The following is a 19,914-nucleotide window of genomic DNA, read 5'->3' on the forward strand; positions in this document are numbered from 1 at the left end:
TGGGTTGAGGGCGGTGGTGACCTGGAACTTCAAATGCGGGTGCAACAATAACATCTGGCATTTTCTCATCTTTGCCTGGGAGAGAAAATAGGTACCCTTCATGTCAAGCAGAGCTGGGACTGCATGCGGGGTCACACAAACAGTGTCTTGGCCAAAGGTGAATTTGTCTGCTTTGTTTAGTAGGGTGGCTACTGCCACTACTGCTGTCATACACGGCGGTAAACCTTGTTCTGTAGGCGTCAGGCGCTCAGATAGGTATGCCACTGGCTGTTGCCAGCTTCCCAATTTTTGGCACAAGACCCCTTTCGCCGTCCCTTGGTCCTCATCCACGAACAGAGTAAAGGGTTTCTCAGGATTTGGGATGCCAAGTGCTGGGGCTTGCTGTAGTGCCCTCTTCAAATCCTCGAAGACTTGTTGTTGCTCTTCGCCCCAAACAAAGGGGTCCCTCTCAGTTCCCCTTGTTGACTCATGTAGAGGCTTGGCAATGATGCTGTAATTAGGTATCCATATCCTACAAAATCCTGCAGACCCCAGAAAGCCACGGAGTTCTCAGTGGTACTTTGGCTCTGGTATCAGGATAATAGCTTGCTTCCTTTCTTCCCTCAGGGTTCGCCGCTGGTGGGATATGTCAAATCCAAGGTATTTCACGGTGGGTTGGCATATTTGGGCCTTTTTCTTGGATACTCGGTATCCAGCCTCAGCCAGATGATTCAACAAGTCCTTGGTAGCTTTCATACACATGTCCTCGTCTGAACACGCCAACAGAAGATCATCTACGTATTGCAGGAGAGCCCTGTGTGGGGAGGTGGGGAAGCTGGCCAAATCTGAAGCCAGTGCAACTCCAAAAAGGGTTGGGGAGTTCTTGAACCCTTGTGGGAGCCTAGTCCAGGTATATTGGACCTTAGTGCCAACTCCTGGGTCAGTCCATTGGAATGCAAATAAGGGCTGACTTTCCTTTGCTAAGCGACAACAGAAAAATGCATCCTTTAGGTCCAATACTGTGAAGCTCCGGGCTGTGGGAGGGATCAAACTCAGCAAAGTATATGGGTTTGGTACATTGGGATGCAAAGTTTCCACAGCTTGGTTGACCAGTCTAAGATCTTGGACTGGCCGGTACCCACCATCTTCCTTCTTCACTGGTAACAGTGGGGTGTTCCACTGTGATTGGCATTGCCTCAAAATTCCATGTCAGAGCAATCGCTCCAGATGCACCCACACTCCTTCAGCTGCCCTTCGTGGGATGGGATACTGATTTACTGCAACAGGACTGGCAAATGGCTTGGGCTTCACAATTATTGGTGGGATATTCTTTGCCATTCCTGGAGGGTTGCCTTCAGCCCACACCGCGGGGTTCACTTGTTCCAGAATACTGGCGGGGATGGGTCCCTCCTCTTCTTTTACCATCATGAGGCGCCAGTACTCCCTCAGGGGTGCTTCCACAACCAGTTCCCCGAGTGGCATAGTGGACATTGTGGCTTCTCCCGATGGCTTAAAGGTAATTTGGGCTTGCAACTTTGCCAACAAGTCTCTCCCTAATAATGGAATAGGGCATTCGGGGATATACAAAAAGTTGTGTTGCACCACTTGGCCTCCCAACTTGCAGGTAACCGGTTGTAGAAACGATGCCCGCTGGGATTTTCCAGTGGCTCCTATTATGTTAATGGATTCAGTGGTTGGTTTAGCGACGGGGGTGGGGACGACCGAGTAGGCCGCTCCCGTGTCCACCATAAACGGTATTATTTGATTCCCTGTTTGAATTCTGACCATGGGCTCACGGGAACCTGTTTCAGCTACGCCCGGTCTGTCCTAATAACTGTCCTCATCCCCTCTCATTGCCATTACGCCTGGCTGCCGAGGTGGTGTCCAGGCCGGGCCTTGTCCCCTCCTTCCTTGGTTCCCTGGTACCCATGGTTGGGACCGTGGCACTGGGTCCTGGACATTGGTGGCGGCCAGGGGGCCGTAGCCCTGTTCTCTTCTTCGCACTTGGGGACATTCTCTTTTCCAGTGGCCTTCCTGTCGGCAGATGGCGCACTGATTCCATCCAAGACGGTTTCGCCCTCCTCCCCGGGCTGCTTCTCCTTCCGCAGGGCCCCCGGCTCGCAAGGCCATGAGCTTTTAAGCCTGCTATTTCTCCTTCTTCTTCTGAGTTTCCTCCTCTCTCTGATTATAAGTGGTCTGTGCTACATCCAACATCCATTCCAACTGGTGGCCCATGAACCCATTGGTTTTCTGAAGCTTTCTGCGAATGTCAGGGGCGGCTTGGGCCACAAAGGCTGCCTTCACGATCGGGGCATTAGCTCCGTCGTCCAGGTCTAGGGGAGTGTATCGGCGGTAAGCTTCCTTCAAGCGTTCCAGATAAGCCCCTGGCGGTTCATCGGGCTTCTGAACCACTTCGGATACCTTGGCCAAGTTTGTGGGCTTTTGGGCCGCCCTTCTCATTCCCTCCAATACGTTCCTCCTGTATGTCTCTAATGTATTCAGTCCTTCCTGGGTCTGATAATCCCAGTTGGGGGTAATCCTGGGATAATTAGTCTCGATTTGTGCATCAGTCAAATCTTGCTGTCTCAAATGGTTCCTGGCTTCGCTATGGATCTTCCTGACTTCCTCGGTGGTTAACAGGGAGTCCAGGAGGTATTGCACATCATCATAGGTGGGATTGTAAGTTTTGAAAATCCCTTCAAATAGCTTGATAATTTTGGCTGGGTTCTCCTCAAAGGAGGGGTTCTGATTGCACCAATTGCAGATATCTGCGGTCGAGAAAGTGACATGCTGGATCGTATAAGTGCGTTCCGCTACCCCCCCTTGGGCCGGCGGCCCCGGTGGGTCGTAGACCCGGCGGAGCGGCATCACGGCGGCTGCCTGTCTTTGTTTATGCTTTTCCAAATTCTTATGGGTCAGTGCGCGGTGGGCAGCATCGAGCCACCTTTTCTGCTTTTTCTTCCAGCCTTTGGACCCTGCCACCTCTACAAGGTGGGAACTCACATCGAGCTCTTTCTTATAGGGGTTTACCAATTTCTGGATCTGCCCCTCCTGTTCCTCTGTCCATTTCTTTCCTTCATCTGTCAATCTTGTCAACCTAGACAGAAATTCTTCATCCTCTTCTTCCTCATCTGATTCATCAACCTTGGAGGGTTCAGGCTGGGGGCCAGCTCCTCCCTGTGCCTGAGGCCCTGGGCCTGGGGGATTCACTAGAGGGGCAGTTGGTGGAGCATAGGGTGGCGGCGGTTTAATGACTCCCCCCTCTTCATCTTCTGGGTCTGGTATCACCGGGGGCCTTTCTGACTTCCCTGCCGGTCGAACTGCACAAATTGTATTTTGTGGGACGTCGCCTCGGCAGGCTTTCAGCCACGGTGGATTCTTTTCTACATTGGTTTTCCAGGTAGAAATATAAGGGATCTGGTCCGGGTGAATATTTAATATATTTTGCCAGAGAGGGTTAATCAATTGCAGGTCAAAGGTACCCTCTGAGGGCCATCCAGTCCCTTGTGTTGGCCAGTCCACTTCACATAGAGTTCTAAGTCTCTCCCTCTTCAACTTGAATCCCCAATCATCCTTCTTTGTTGCCGCTTTCCAGTTATTTAAAAAGCACTCCAAGGGAGTACATTTACTGCCCCCAGACCCCATGTCTGTCAGGATACTTCGCTCCTAACCGGGCTTAAAATCCTCTCACACTCCACATGCTACAGACTGTGACTTGGACAAGCTTGCGCTGCCAAGAAATGCACAGCCCTGCAATCGCCTGGCCAAGGGGACGCTAAGCCCCGACCTCTCATGCACTCATCCTTCCACTGGAGTATCCTCACACCACATACAATAATAATAATAATAATAATAATAATTTATTATTTATACCCCGCCCATCTGGCTGGGCTTCCCCAGCCACTCTGGGCGGCTTCCATAAAAACCAAAAATACAGTAAAATATCACACGTTAAAAACTTCCCTGAACAGGGCTGCCTTAAGATGTCTTCTGAATGTCAGGTAGTTGTTTATCTCTTTGACATCTGCTGGAAGGGCATTCCACAGGGCGGGCGCCACTACCGAGAAGGCCCTCTGCCTGGTTCCCTGTAGCTTTGCTTCTCGCAATGAGGGAACCGCCAGAAGGCCCTCGGCGCTGGACCTCAGCGTCCGGGCAGAATGATGGGGGTGAGACGCTCCTTCAGGTATACTGGACCGAGGCCGTTTAGGGCTTTAAAGGTCAGCACCAACACTTTGAATTGTGCTCGGAAACATACTGGGAGCCAATGTAGGTCTTTCAAGACCGGTGTTATATGGTCTCGGCGGCCGCCCCCAGTCACCAGTCTAGCTGCTGCATTCTGGATTAGTTGTAGTTTCCGAGTCACCTTCAAAGGTAGCCCCACGTAGAGCGCATTGCAGTAATCCAAGCGGGAGATAACCAGAGCATGCACCACTCTGGCGAGACAGTCCGCAGGCAGATAGGGTCTCAGCCTACGTACCAGATGGAGCTGGTAAACAGCTGCCCTGGACACAGATTTGACCTGTGCCTCCATGGACAGCTGTGAGTCCAAAATGACTCCCAGGCTGCGCACCTGGTCCTTCAGGGGCACAGTTACCCCATTCAGGACCAGGGAATCCTTCACACCTGCCCGCCTCCTGTCCCCCAAAAACAGTACTTCTGTCTTGTCAGGATTCAACCTCAATCTGTTAGCCGCCATCCATCCTCCAACCGCCTCCAGACACTCACACAGGACCTTCACCGCCCTCACTGGTTCTGATTTAAAAGAGAGGTAGAGCTGGGTATCATCCGCATACTGATGAACACCCAGCCCAAACCTCCTGATGATCTCTCCCAGCGGCTGCATGTAAATGTTGAAAAGCATGGGGGAGAGGACAGAACCCTGAGGCACCCCACAAGTGAGAGCCCAGGGGTCTGAACACTCATCCCCCACCACCACTTTCTGAACACGGCCCAGGAGGAAGGAGCGGAACCACTGTATGACAGTGCCCCCAGCTCCCAGCCCCTCAAGACGGTCCAGAAGGATGTTATGGTCGATGGTATCAAACGCCGCTGAGAGATCCAGCAGAACTAGGAAACAGCTCTCACCTTTGTTTCTAGCCCGCCGGAGATCATCAACCCGACCCCCTTTCCCCTCCCTCTTATCCCGTCCTCTACCCTTGTCTGGCGGCACCTTATTGCCACGGCCAGTTCCTTTCCTGGCGGCACTTTACTGCCACGGCCAGTTCCTTTCCTGGCGGCACTCTACTGCCACGGCCAGGTGAGGTTGATCAAGCCTCGTGCCCTTTTTCCCTCGGGCTTACCTTTTTCCACTGTGGATCCCCTTCCTCGCCGCCGTCCTTTTTTTCTCCCTCGACCAGGTGTCTCCACTCCGGAGCGGTGCGACTGGTTCCCCCCACAAACTGGCAGGGTGCGCGCTGAAGCCGCGAGCGCCGGTCCGAGCTGTTCACCGAGGTCGAGCCTGGCCCCCCGGTCCCCTGGGGTGGGGCGAATCCCGGACGAGCCCCCAAATGAAGCCTTAGTTTACAAGGGATTCATTTGCCCGCTTGCCCCAGGACCAAGGAGAGAACAAAAGCACCAGGGAAGCAACTTCTTCTTCAGAGAAAAAAGTTTTATTGAAATCTGCGCAGAGGCAGCCAGTGGAATATCTTCCAAAGACTGGCGGCCCCAATACACTTAAACAAGCATTCTTATACTCAAGAGCATACACCCGTCTTCCCAATTTCCCCAATCAGCTGGCAAGGTTATAACTTATTACCTTATATGGCATATGGCTATATGGCTAGCTAAGCCCCCTCCCTCCCTTGTTTGTGTGTTCTTCTTCTCTTGCGTTACTCAAGCAGAAAGCATAAAAACAGGAAACAGGTCTGGCCCACAGCTGCTGAAAACAGCTGCGGTTTTTGCTAGCTGCTTTACCACAACTGCAGAAGTTAGTTTGGGTGCAGATAATATTGAGTTTTTAACCCTTCCTTCTCCCTTCAGTGGCAGAGAGATATTTCTAGATTTGTCTGGCAGGGCAAGAAGCCCAGAATAAAATTTAAAATACTAACTGACGCAAAGGAAAGAGGTGGATTTGCCCTGCCAGACCTTAAACTGTATTATGAATCAGCAGCTTTCTGCTGGTTGAAAGAATGGCTACTCCTTGAGAATACAGACATTTTGGATTTGGAAGGTTTTAACAATGTATTTGGTTGGCATGCATATCTGTGGTATGATAAGGTCAAAGCACATAAAGCATTTAAAAATCATATTGTCAGGAAAGCACTATTTAATGTCTGGATAAGATATAAAGATTTATTTGAAAACAAAACCCCAAGGTGGTTATCACCAATGGAAGCAAAGGCCTTGAAAAAACTCAATATGGAGGCCAAAAGGCCGAAATACTGGGAAATTTTGGAACAAGCAGGAGACAAATTGAAATTGCAGAGTTATGAAAAACTAAAGAATAAAGTGCGAGATTGGCTTCATTATTATCAAATAATGGAGGCATATAATCAGGACAAAAAAAAATGGATTCGAGGTGGAAAAATCAAAATTGGAAACAGAACTGTTAGAGCCCAAAACTAAGATTTTGTCAAGGATGTATAACTTGCTGTTGAAATGGAATACTCAAGATGAAACGGTGAAATCAGCTATGATTAAGTGGGCACAAGAAGTTGGACATAATATTATGTTCGCTGACTGGGAACAGTTATGGACCACAGGTATGAAGTTTACGGCATGCAATGCCTTAAGAGAGAATATTATGAAAATGATATACAGGTGGTACATGACCCCAGTCAAGCTGGCAAAAATTTATCACTTGCCCGATAACAAATGTTGGAAATGTAAAGAAACAGAAGGTACATTCTTTCAGCTTTGGTGGACGTGCCCAAGGATTAAGGTTTTCTGGGAGATGATATATAATGAATTGAAAAAGGTATTTAAATATACCTTCTTGAAGAAACCAGAGGCCTTTCTTCTGGGCATAGTCGGCCAACAGGTGCTAAAGAAGGACAGAACTTTTTTTATGTATGCCACAACAGCAGCAAGAATACTTATCGCAAAGTATTAGAAGACACAAGACCTACCCACCCTGGAAGAATGGCAGATGAAGGTGATGGACTATATGGAATTGGCAGAAATGACCGGCAGAATCCGAGACCAGGGAGAAGAGTCGGTGGAAGAAGATTGGAAGAAATTTAAAGACTATTTACAGAAATATTGCAAAATTAATGAATGTTAGAATGATGTTGGATTAAAAGTTATGTGGTTTTTAGCTATAATGCTATAAGGAGTATGAAAAAATGGACTATTAATAAGTAAAAATCTAATGTTACATTATTTTAAGATTAAAGATTAGGATAAGCAAAGAGGGGAAGGATTTGCTGAACTGATAAATTAAACTAGAATACAAAAAGGGAGGTTAGAGGAGGTCCGGAAATTAAGTAAATGAAGGAATGTAATGGAAAGATGGAACTGTTTTTTATTTGTATTTTTCTTTTTCTTTTTTCATTTTGTAAAACTTAAAAAAATATTTTATATATATTGTGATGGGATGATGAGCTGCTTGTGCATAAAGTCCTAGTCCCTCAGAGTTTGGCTAAGTCCACAAACCTCTGTCTGTGACGGAGCTCCTTAAGCATGGCTCCATCAGTCGCTCGTAGAATCGGACAGTGGGCGTTTACGGAACTTCTTCCAGCATAAAAGTTCCTTAACGGAAACGCGTCTTCTGGACTCTCGGCGTGACAGTTTCCGGCGAGGAGTGGGTGTCCCTATGGGAGGTCCTGAAACCTCCCCGCTATTTTCGCTGGAAGTGTCTCTGAGCCCTCCCTCCGACTCACTTTCCCTTGGAGCCCTTCCTCTCCCCCTGCTGGTTCCCTCCCCAGCTGATAAGTCTCTCTCAGCCTCTGTGAGCCCTTTCACCTCCTGTTTCTCCGATGGCAGTTCCCTGACATCCACCTCCCCTCCAGGGCCCCCTTCACCCCCTCCCCTTCCCTCCTCTGCGGGAGGCGAGGGAGCAAAACCCCTGAAAGAACCTCCCTCATCTTCTGAAGTTTCGAACACTTCCCTCCACCGGTTGCTGTTACCGGTTTCTAAGTACTCCTCCTCATCGGAGTCTGTTCCTTCTTCCAACTCCGATTCCCTGAATCCTTCCAGTTCCTCCTCGTCGTCGGTGGTGCCAAAGTACTCCCTCCGGAACCTCGCTACTGGCTGAGGTTTCCTGGGGAACCTTTGGTGAAACGTTTCGATCAAGATCTCGTCACTGACCTCCTCTGCCGTCACCCAGGTGTTTTCCGACTCCGGTTCCCCTTCCCACGCGACCAAATACTCCACCTGATTACCCTTCCACCTGGAGTCGATGATCTCCGCCACATGGTTGCTGCTTTCCCTTTCTTCTAAGACTGGCCCCCGTGTGGAGACCCCTTCACCTTCCCCCCTATATGGTGACAGTAATGACCTGTGGAATACTGGGTGCAGTTTCATGTGGTTCGGTAACCGGAGTCTGAAAGCCACTGGGTTGACCTGTTGAATGACCTCAAATGGTCCCAATCTTTTGGGTCTCAATTTCTTGCAACCCCCCTTGAACGGCAACCCTTGGGTCGACAGCCAGACCTGACTCCCCACCCTAATGGTTTCACCTTCCCTTCTGCTCTTGTCTGCCTGCCTCTTATATTCTTCTTTGGCCCTTTCTAAGTTGAGTTGGAGTTGACGATGGATCGCTTCCATTTCTTCTACAAAATGTTCGGCGGCCGGGACACTCCATCTCTCCCCTCCTCCCCCTGGAAACGCCCTGGGGTGGCACCCATAATTCGCCAAAAAGGGGCTCATCCCGGTGGACACATTCTCCGCATTATTGTAGGCAAATTCCGCTAGCGCCAACTTTTCGACCCAATCGTTCTCTCTGTCATTGACATAACACCTCAGGTATTGTTGGAGGATACCGTTTGCTCTCTCCGCCTGCCCATTGGTCTCGGGGTGCCTGGCAGTCGAAAAATTGACCTCTACGTGCAGTAAGCTCATAAGTTTCCTCCAGAACCTGGACGTGAACTGTTTCCCTCTGTCGGAGACCACCCTCAAGGGGGCGCCATGCAGCCTAAAAATATGTTCTACAAACAATTTCGCTGTCTCTTCCGCCGTGACTGCATGTGAGCAAGCTACAAAGTGGCCCATCTTAGTTAACAGGTCTACTACGACCAGTATGGCGGTTTTCCCCTGGGATTTCGGCAGATCAGTCATAAAATCTATCGATACCGCCTCCCACGGTCGTTCTGGTGTGGGTAACGGTTCTAATAACCCCGCCGGCGCCCGCCTTTCTCCTTTGGCTCTCTGGCATTGGTCACACCCTCTTACATACTCCCGTACATCCTCCCTCACCTTGGGCCACCAAAATTCCCTGGTCACCAACCACATGGTCTTGTGTTGCCCAAAATGCCCCGCTGTGGGGTTGTCGTGCAGCTGTTTGAGTACTCTCCCCCTCAATTCCCCTTCGGGTATATAAAGTGCCCCTCTGTAATACAATACCCCGTTTCTTTCTTCAAAACCTCCGGGGTCTTCTCCCTCTCTCCTTAAACCTCTGAGCTTATTCTGGGCGTATTCATCATTCACCGTTCCCTCTACCAGTTCCCTTTGCCCCACCCAGGCCGCCCCACACACCCAGCGGTCCTCTGGGATGATATGTCTCTCTTCAGGTGCTCCCTCCCCCTCCAAATATTCAGGTTTGCGTGAGAGAGCGTCCGCTCTGACGTTTTCTGGACCTGGCACATAGCAAATTTCAAAATGGAATTTGGAGAACACCTGGGCCCACCTCACTTGTCGTTGGTTGAGCACTCGTGCCGTTCTCCAATACTCCAAATTCTTGTGGTCCGTACACACTTGCACCTTATGCTGTGCGCCAATTAGTAAATGTCTCCATCTCCGGAACGCTTCGTGAATGGCGAGTAGTTCTCGGTCATATACGGTGTAGTTCCTCTCGGATTTGTTTAGCTTACGCGAAAAGAAGGCACACGGTCTCCACTCCGACTTATTCTTCCCCGGCTGAAGAAGCACCGCCCCCACCGCCCGGTCTGATGCATCAATTTCCACTCTCATTGGTTTTTGTAAATCCACATGCAGGAGCTGTTCTTCTGAAGCGAATGCCCTTTTCAATTCCTCAAATGCTTGCTCCGCCTCCGCCGTCCAAACAAATTTCTTCTTGCTGCTGAGACAGTCCGTGATGGGAGCCGTTAAGTGGGCAAAGTTCTTGATGAACTTACGGTAAAAGTTCCCAAACCCTAAGAACCTTTGCACATCCTTTTTCGTTTTCGGTGTCTTCCATTCCAGCACCGCCTGGACCTTGCCTGGATCCATGGCTAATCCCTTGTCTGACAAGCGGTACCCCAGGAATTCCACCTCCTTGGTGTGAAACTGACACTTCTCCAATTTCACCCACAGCTGGTTTGCTTGCAGTTGGCTCAGCACTTCCCTGACATCCTTTACATGCTGCTCCTCATTCTCTGAATATATCAACACGTCATCTAGGAAGGCCACGCAATTCTTGTAGAGCAGAGGTCCCAGGACGTGGTTCATGAACGATTGAAAACATGCTGAGCCTCCTTGTAATCCGAAGGGCATAACTAAATATTCAAAAGCCCCCAAAGGGGTGAACATGGTGGTTTTCCATTCATCCCCTTTCCTTATCCGTATCAGGTTGTATGCCCCTCTCAGGTCCAGTTTAGTGAATATCTTTCCCTTCCTCACCCTGGTCAAAATGTCATCAATTCTGGGCATGGGGAAAGCCACTGGTTCTGACACTGCATTCAAGGCTCTAAAGTCCACTACAAGTCTGGGTTTATCCGTGTGTTTTTTGTCCACAAAAAACACTGGGCTGCCCCCCACCGCTCTGGACTCTCTGATGAAGCCTCTCTTCAGGTTTTTATCAATAAACTCCCTTAACTCCTGCATTTCCCTGTCTGACATGGCGTACAGCTTGCCCACTGGGAGCTGGGCTCCAGGGACCAGGTTGATTTGGCAGTCAAAGGCTCTATGCGGTGGTAGTTTATCTGCTTCCCTTTCGCTGAAGACCTTGCTCAGGTCAGCGTATTGTTTGGGCACCTTCCCTTTGTCCGTTACTTCCGTCCCTGCTAGAAAGGCTTTTGCCCCTTCCGGCGCCTTTCCCTCTTTGCAGTGTTCCAGGCAATGTGCTGACCCAAAGGAGACCACTCTCTGATGCCAGCCCACTAGCGGATCATGCAACGCTAGCCAGCTCATTCCCAAAATAACGGGAGCCCCTCCCAGGGTGGCCACATTGAACGCTATTCTTTCGGTGTGCCTGGCCACCCTCATAACCATTGGGACGGTCTGTAGGCTAACTTCTCCTCCCAACAGCTCCCTCCCATCGATCGTGGTCACCTGCAGGGGGTTACTTAAAGGGAGTATCTGTATCTGGTGTTCAGCTGCAAACTCCTTACTCATAAAATTACAGGAGCTGCCTGAGTCCAATAGCGCCTTTGTCTTTAGTGGGTGTCCGTTTGCCAGCTCTAGCAACACCTCTATCACTAGGGCTGGTCTTGGAGGTTCTGGCGTGGGCACTTTTACTGCTCCTTGGCCTGGCTGCTGTGCCCTGACGGTGGCAGCCAGGCGTTGGCTTTTACTTGCTCCTGGACTCCCTCCTCCTTTCCCCCAACAGCTCCCGCCATCCCTTGCCATTCCTTTCTTTGCGGGCAGACTCTGGCAAAGTGACCTGGCTGCTGGCAGAGATAACATTTCTTGGTGCTCTTCCCCTCCTTCTTCCGCCCTTCACTGGGATTTGAAACTGCGCGCGCGCGTGCTGTTCCAATTTCCATCGGCTCTCCTGGCGGGAAATTTGGCTCCGGAATCTCTGGAATGCGGAAATCCCTCCAACGCTCTCCTTTCCCTTCCCGCTTCTCCAAGGCTCTCGCCTCCTGGCGCGCTCCAATGGTCAGCGCTGATTTGGTCAGCTGGTCCATAGACTCCGCCCTGGGCGCCCGGGAAAGTTCGTCTTTCACCGCCGAAGAAAGCCCCTCTTCGAAAAGCATTTGAATGGGTTCCGCCGATAGGTCCCACCCCAATTTATGTATCAGCATGGTGAACTCAGTCCAGTACTCACGAACCGATCGGCTCCCCTGTTTACAAGCCATCAATTGTCTGCGCACCACTCCCTGCTCAATCTCGCTGGAAAACATCAAATCCATGGCGCGAAAAAACTTCCTCGTGTCCTTCAGCATTTCACTATTCCCTGCCATCAGGGGTCTAACCCAGTCTCTCGCCACCCCCTTCGAGATGGCCAACCACAAACGCCACTCGCGATGCCTCGTCGGGAAAGTCGTCAAACTGCAGATTGAGAGCATACTGCATCTCTGTCCTAAAGGCTTGATAGTTCCTGGGGTCCCCCCCAAACCTCTGCACCAATCCTGGCATCTTTCTTGCTAGTGGGGCGCCTTTTGCCTTTTCTGCATCCTGCGCCCTCCTTTCCTCTAGCCTCGCCGTTTGCAGCGCTAGCTGGACCTCCAACACCCGGTACCTTTCTTCCAGGCTTGGACCCTCTCCAGCTCCTCCTGCTCCCCCGGTTCCGGCTGGGTTGCTCATGATGCCTCTCTGCACAAGCTGCTTTCAGGGACTGTCCGATTGCTGTGATGGGATGATGAGCTGCTTGTGCATAAAGTCCTAGTTCCTCAGAGTTTGGCTAAGTCCACAAACCTCTGTCTGTGACGGAGCTCCTTAAGCATGGCTCCATCAGTCGCTCGTAGAATCGGACAGTGGGCGTTTACGGAACTTCTTCCAGCATAAAAGTTCCTTAACGGAAACGCGTCTTCTGGACTCTCGGCGTGACAGTTTCCGGCGAGGAGTGGGTGTCCCTATGGGAGGTCCTGAAACCTCCCCGCTATTTTCGCTGGAAGTGTCTCTGAGCCCTCCCTCCGACTCACTTTCCCTTGGAGCCCTTCCTCTCCCCCTGCTGGTTCCCTCCCCAGCTGATAAGTCTCTCTCAGCCTCTGTGAGCCCTTTCACCTCCTGTTTCTCCGATGGCAGTTCCCTGACATATATATAAAAAAGAAGTCAAACCCGCATCTCCAGGGACATCTCCAGAAATGAAGTGTATCTCCAGCTGAGCTCCCCGACAGCTGCAGACATAGCAATGTATTACTGTGCAAGAGACACAGTGAACCAAAGCAAGGAAGCATCACTGCAAGATCTACCCTCGGACAAAACCCCTTGCACAGCCACCAGCAGATCCCTGTCACCAACACACAACCATTGAATGAATGCAGCTAAATTTGTGCTGAAAATCTGCACCCTCTTTGAGAGCAAAATGGTGAGGGTAATGTTCAGCCACATTCTTTGGTCAGCAGAAATTCTGAGAAATGTTGAGGGTATGCTGTGCTCAGATTGGCTTAGGTTGCCTTTTGTCTTTAAGTGCATTAAGCAGTTATTCCCTTAGCTTTCCCGCCCCAATCTGACCACAGTGATCCATGCAGGCTTGACTACTGTAATACTGCCCTTGAAACTGTCCCAGAAAGTCCAGCAGGTGCAGAATGCTGCAGCAAGGCTCTTCACGGGGTCCCTACCATGGGAGCATATTCACCCAGTGCTTAACCAGTTGCACTGGCTCCCGGTGGAGTATCGGGTCAGGTTTAAGGTGCTGTTTTTGACCTTTAAAGCCCTTTGTGGCTTAGGGCCCTCATATTTATGGGACTGCCTCTCCTGGTATGCCCCACAGAGGACCTTAACGTCCATGAATAATCATAGTTTAGAGGTCCGGGGCCCTAAGGAAGTCAGATTATCCTCCACCAGGGCAAGGGCCTTCTCAGTGATGGCTCCGACCTGGTGGAATGCTCTGTCCCATGAGACCAGGGCCCTACAGGATTTAACTTCTTTCCGCAGGGCCTGTAAGACAGAGCTATTCCACATGGCTTCCAATTTGAACTTTTATTCCCCTTCCTTCCCTCCCATTCCCCTTTTTATGAAGATTACCCGCTCTGGGATTCCACAGCTAATTCTCCCCTGGTCTCCTCACTGGCCCAAATAGGACTAAATTAGCCAGCTAGCCCTCGTGATCATCTAATGTTTACTGGATGGATTTCCCCCCTAAACTAATTTTTGAATTCTGAATTTATTGTTATTCACGTTTTATACTGTATTTTATGCTACTTTGTTGCATCAATTAAGTGCTTTAAATTTGTTATTTGCCACCCTGAGCCTGGTTTTCTGACTGGGAAGGGCGGGGTAGAAATAAAAATTTATTATTTATCATTATTTATTATTATGGAGTCAGCTGGCACTTTAAATGTTACTAAAAGTTATTGCCTCTCACTTCTTAGGCACAATTATGATGAAAGTGTCACCTATGCTTATTAAACCACATGAAATAAATCGCTTTTATCGCTCTCAGACCAGCCTTCAACTATATTCTCTTTGTCAAGCAGTTGGCAGCAGAGACAATCCTTTCCAAAGCAAACGACAATCTCTCAAATCGCCAGACTGACAACCACCTGCAAAGTCTCACAAAAGAGGTTCTCAAAGCTACGAGCTCCCTGGCCTTACATGTAATGACTTCCACAAAAGGACTGCAGCTCTTTATTCGAGGGGGGGGGTGAAATGGATCTGCACACTTGTCCCCTTCTAGAGGCCAACATAGCCTACAGCCCATCACAGGCAAAGGGCATCAAGAAACAGTTCCATTGCTAAGGCTTCATGGATGTTGCAGCACAATCTGGTCTGGGCTCTCCTCCACTCCTCGATGGGTGTCTTGTGTCATTTTGCACTGTTCCATCCTTTTCTACATAGTACTATATTACATACCCTTTCAAGTGTCCCGGGGCATCACGGAATAATAGAAGCCATCCCTGCTTCTGATGGTCCCAGAATGTCACATTTCCCCCCTACAGCCACACTGAGCTTGGGGGAAAGGGTGAGCCAGCACTTGTGCTTACAGTGGTGTCACACTCTCGTGCAAGCCAACTAACTCGCCCTGTAGCATCATACCCCAATTTTCATCAGAGTAATGTTGGAGGATATATTATATGATATTTATGTTGTATGCTTACATAGACATCCACTCAATGTGCTCATCTCAACACAAGAAGTAATGCTGAGACCTATAGGCTCTAAATGGTGCTCCAGCCTTTATTTTGCGGGACATTTTTTACATTATGCAAATTCTCTCACTGCCTCCCAAATTCAAATAACAGACTTCTTGGTAATTTAGCTTCATTGCAGCTGAGGAGAAAGGCTGCCTCCATTCCAGCATTATAGTTTTTCATTCCTATTATTACTTTTCTCCCCTCTCAATAAAATAAAATAAAATGATACTGCTCTTGGTCCCCCTCATCCTCTTGGCCCTGCTCCCAGGTAAGTATCTCCTAAAACATTTTCCAACCCTTCCACATCTTATCAAATGAACTATCCTGAATAATAGATAGGATACTTAATGGTATAACAATTCCCATGACCCATGTGTTTTGGATTAAACGAGCAATGATAAAACTGTGCAAGAAATAGCCTTAAAGTTCTTGCGGGGCCTACTGCCTAACTCTGGTTTTCCTTTTCTTTCCCTCCCCCCATCTCCCTTCAGGTGTTTTCTCCCAGGTCACATTGAAGGAATCTGAACCAGGAGCAGTGAGACCAGGAGAGACCCTCGAGCTGACATGTACGGTCACTGGGCGCCCTGTGACAAGCAGCTACTGGTGGCACTGGGTACGACAGAGCCCTGGGAAAGGGCTCGAATGGATGGGAGGGTGGACTGCAAGATCGTACTACGCTGCATCGTTCCAAAACCGAATCACCATCTCTGTGGATTCTTCTCAAACCAAGTACTTTCTGAGACTGAGCGCTGTGACAGCTGCAGACACAGCCATGTATTACTGTGCAACAGGCACAGTGGGACAGACTGAAGCAGAGGCCTGTACAAAAAGGAGGAAGTGTTTCCTTCTGATACTTCTTGAGTAACACTTTGCCTGAGAAAAACAGATCCTGCTTCATCCCAGACAAAATACGCACATTCCCCCTTAACATGGCCTTGAACATTGCTGTCTCACATCTGGCCAGATGGTGGCCTAGCCATGCAAACTGTTAGCCATCACTGCCTCTTGAGGGAGTGAATTCAGTGTTGCTATCAAACGACCGAATGGTGACTGCCCAAACTTGTGACTCAGTATAGGGGTCTCCAAGAGGAGCAGGGGGAAAACAGGAAATCTGCAATGAAGTCACACCCTCCAACATTTCTCAGATGGAGACATCTTATTCTACATCAGGAAACTTCTCCCTGACACTTGGTGACTTTTTCATTCAAAATGGGCTTTGCATGGCAGCTTCACTGCTTTGAATAAACATTCACAAACCTTTTATTGATAATAATCAGCTAAATAGTTTGAGGATCTATACAACTTTGTAACATGCAGAAATCAGCATTCTCAGAGAAATCAAACAATGGAACTGAGGGAAGTTGGGGGGTTGGGGGTGGGTGGGTTTTGTGTGGGAGGGTGGGGGGGAAATAAGGGTGATATGTTTCTGGATAATCTCCCAACTTCATACAGGTCAATACCTTATTTTTGGATTGTCCTATTTCTCCTTCAGGATGACAGGGCTTACTGCCGCCTGAGTTTGCTACTATAGAGAATGATAAATAAAGACACTTCTCCCTTTCATCAGAGCAAGCTCAGTTTCAGGTATCACCAGTCCAAAGAATCCTACATCATACAGGAGATGTGCTGCTTCAACCATATATTTTTTTCTTTACCCTTAGAGTCTACTCCTTTCACATAGGCATTGAATCTAATGGCATATTAATTTGCTGACAATTTTGTCGACCATTTTACACCAATAAGTGTCAATCCGTAGTAGTTAAAGGGACTGTTTTACAGGAAGCAACTATGAGATCTGAGAGTGTCAGAATTTTATTTAACTTCAATGTGTGGTTTTCTAAATGCCTATGTTGTTTTTATGCTGCTTTAGTTCTATCAGAGTTTGATGACTTTTTATGTATTATCTTTTATATAAGTTTTTAGCTTTTTGCATTTTATTTGCTTTATTTTGTTCTGTGAAAGCTGCTTTGAGTTTTTAGCTTTTTGTATTTTATTTGTTTTGTTTTGTTTTGTGGAAGCTGCTTTGAGTCCCAGTCTGGGGGAAAGGAAGGATATAAATACCACTACTAATATTACTACTTTATAGTTTATTCATCTGGCAACCTTGTCAAGTGCTCCTCCTTTTAGCTTCTGATCCTTAAATGCAGAACAGAATTGGACGGACTTCCCATTATGCAAATATGCCAAGTACACCCTTCCTTTTTAAAGAGTGCCATTAAATGGCGCTTGATGACCTGACTGAGACTCACACACCCTGTTTCTAATCAACAAAGGACTGAGTGATTAAGGCGGGAAATATGAGATCTTTGTCCATTTTGCTCATTCTCCTAAGCGTCTCACCTGGTGAGCATTTATGCTCAGTGTAAAAACAAAAATCTTGAATTCAACCCAAAGTGAGGTCATATGAGAAGTCTAACATCTGCCTTTCTGTTTTGCAGGCATCCTTTCCAGTCCACAGCTAATCGAGTCTGGCCCAGGAGTGGTGAAGCCAGGCGAGTCCTTCAAACTGACCTGCACTATCTCTGGTTTCCAAGTCAGTGACTATCACTGGGTCTGGAACCGACAGCCTCCAGGGAAAGGCCTGGAGTTTATTGGTGCTATTCGGAGCTCTGCAGCTGGAGGAACCACCTATTATAACCCAGCATTCAGTAGTCGGATTTCTGTCACCAGGGACACCTCCAGAAATGAAGTATATCTTCAGCTGAATTCCCCGACAGCTGCAGACACCGCTGTGTATTTTTGTGCACGAGACACAGTGAAGTAAAGCAATGAAGCGTCCATCCATAAACACAATATATGCCATCACTATGGCAGGCAATGCGGGTTGATGGAGGACACATTCATTGTCCCATAGAGTTCCACAAAAGCCATTGAAAACTTGCTTATTCCCATAGCATAGTCTCAGCTTTCATTACTCAGATATGGTTCAAATTCGCATACAGGGAGAGAAGAGGAAATGGCTATTATGAGACAAGTGTTGCGCTCAGCATCATTCTCCAACCAGAAATTGTGAGTCCTTATACTGTCTGGGGTGGAAAGGCAGTTCTTTGACCAACACACAGGCTGACAAACTGCTTTGCATCACTGGTACCAGTGAAGAGCTGTGCAGAGTAAAGGGCTTCCATAACTGGTTGCAGAGTGACCATAAGTGATGGAACCTCAGAGAGAGGGAATCATTAAGGCAGAGTGCTCTCCCAGCTGGGTACCAGCTCAATCCAGTACCTCTGAACTTCCCAGATCTGATGGGCTATCAATTCCGTTAGTTATTGGGACTGCTATGTTTGGGTTCCACCAAAGGATGTCATACCTATGTTGTCTCTCTCTCTCTTCCCAAATACAGAAACACATTTACCTTGGAATGCTTTGAAGTCTTGCCTTCTTCGTTTTTGGAGGCAATTATACCAGAGTCCCATTAAGGCAGGGGTGGGGAACCTCAGACCCAAGAGCTAAATGTGGCCCTCCATGCCTCTCTAGGTGGCCCTTAGGACTCACCCCAGCTACTCCCCTCTCCATTCTCTCTTCCGACCCTTCTTGAGTCAAAAAAGGGAAATACAAAATTGAGCCTCACAAGGCTCATTTAGAAACCTGATAGGCTTGTGCTTACTGTGAAAGTGGAAGAAAAAAATGTGATTACTCTGAACAATTGGATCCTTTTATTCAGCTAAAGGTATTGTGCATCCAGTTATAGACCAGAAAGTGGCAGCATTTCATATGAACAGAGGGCTATATCCTGCAGATAGGGATGAGGCAGAAATGTGGTTCAGTTTTTATTTTGATACAAATCAACATTATTTGCATTTCTTGAAACAGGATGCAATCTGAGACACAGCAACCCTTTGAAATTTGCATTTCTCCCAATTTTGCATTGCAGTTCTCTAATTTTTAAAATAGGGCATGGAACTCCATATATCTAGAAAAAGTGTGTACGAAATGCAAATGTTGGTAAAGATGACATACAGCAATGCATTATGTTAGGGAGATTTCACGCAAAACATGCACATGAATTTTTGTAAACACACACAAACACACGTATATCAGACTGATGCAGAAATGAGGAAAATGGAACTTGAGTTTGGAACAAATGAGTAATGGAGGTGACTGAATCGAGCAGATTTACCCTCCTGTTACTGATGGCAAGGTCTGCTTTGAAATTGTGAGCACTTTCTGCTTATCCTCTTCAAACTATCATCACCATTACAACCCTTTTAAAATTAAATTAAATTAAAAACAGTTAAAACCAATTACAATCACAATCACAGGTATAAGGTGGGCCCTGAAAACCCTCATCTCTGGTGTCAAAGGCCAGAGAAAATAGGTCCGTCTCATAGTTGTCAAGCATCCCTTATTTGGAGGGACAATCCCTTATCCCAGTGCCATGTCCCGCTGCTGTCCCTTATTGATGGATGTTCCTTAAATTTCCCACATTTCAAAAGAAGCAGCTCCTCTCCCTCCCTCCTTGCCGGCCAGGGAGGAGGGAGGCTCCAACTGTGTTGCTTGGCTGCCCGGCCTGCCCCCCTCTGGCCTCCTCTCACCAGCCTCGGCCCCTGGGAGCCCCTCCCCACCGGGACTGGTGGGAGCCTTGGGCCCTTCTGCCGCCATCTTCCTCGCGGCCGCCGAACTGAGTGTTTCTGCCTGGGGCCTCCCCTCTGCCCGTCGCCGCCGCTCCCGCTCCCATTAGTACTGCGGCTATGCCGCCGAAGGACCTGGATGAGATGGGCAGCCTGGCATGGCCTATGAATTGCTGAGGAGCCTTGAGAGGAGAGTGAGGGCAACCATAGAGAAAGCAGTTCAGAGAGAGGAGGAAGAGGAGGAGGCGGAGGCGCGGGCAGGTGTTCCAAGGGCTACAAGGGAAAGACCGCAAGCGCTTCTCCCATAGATT

General features: G+C 48.6%; 2 gene segments (V, D, J or C); both read left to right on the forward strand.

The window, feature by feature from the left end:
- The first annotated feature begins 15,178 nt into the window (after positions 1 to 15,178).
- On the forward strand, positions 15,179 to 15,900 carry LOC128399218 (immunoglobulin heavy variable 4-38-2-like). The segment is given in 2 exon segments: positions 15,179 to 15,303; positions 15,527 to 15,900. Coding segments are annotated over 2 exon segments (420 nt in total).
- Positions 15,901 to 17,276: 1,376 nt separating this feature from the next.
- On the forward strand, positions 17,277 to 17,799 carry LOC128399219 (immunoglobulin heavy variable 4-38-2-like). The segment is given in 2 exon segments: positions 17,277 to 17,378; positions 17,474 to 17,799. Coding segments are annotated over 2 exon segments (372 nt in total).
- Positions 17,800 to 19,914: the final 2,115 nt, after the last annotated feature.

Source organism: Podarcis raffonei, chromosome 13, assembly GCF_027172205.1.
Source record: "Podarcis raffonei isolate rPodRaf1 chromosome 13, rPodRaf1.pri, whole genome shotgun sequence".
Classification (NCBI taxonomy): Eukaryota; Metazoa; Chordata; class Lepidosauria; order Squamata; family Lacertidae; genus Podarcis; species Podarcis raffonei.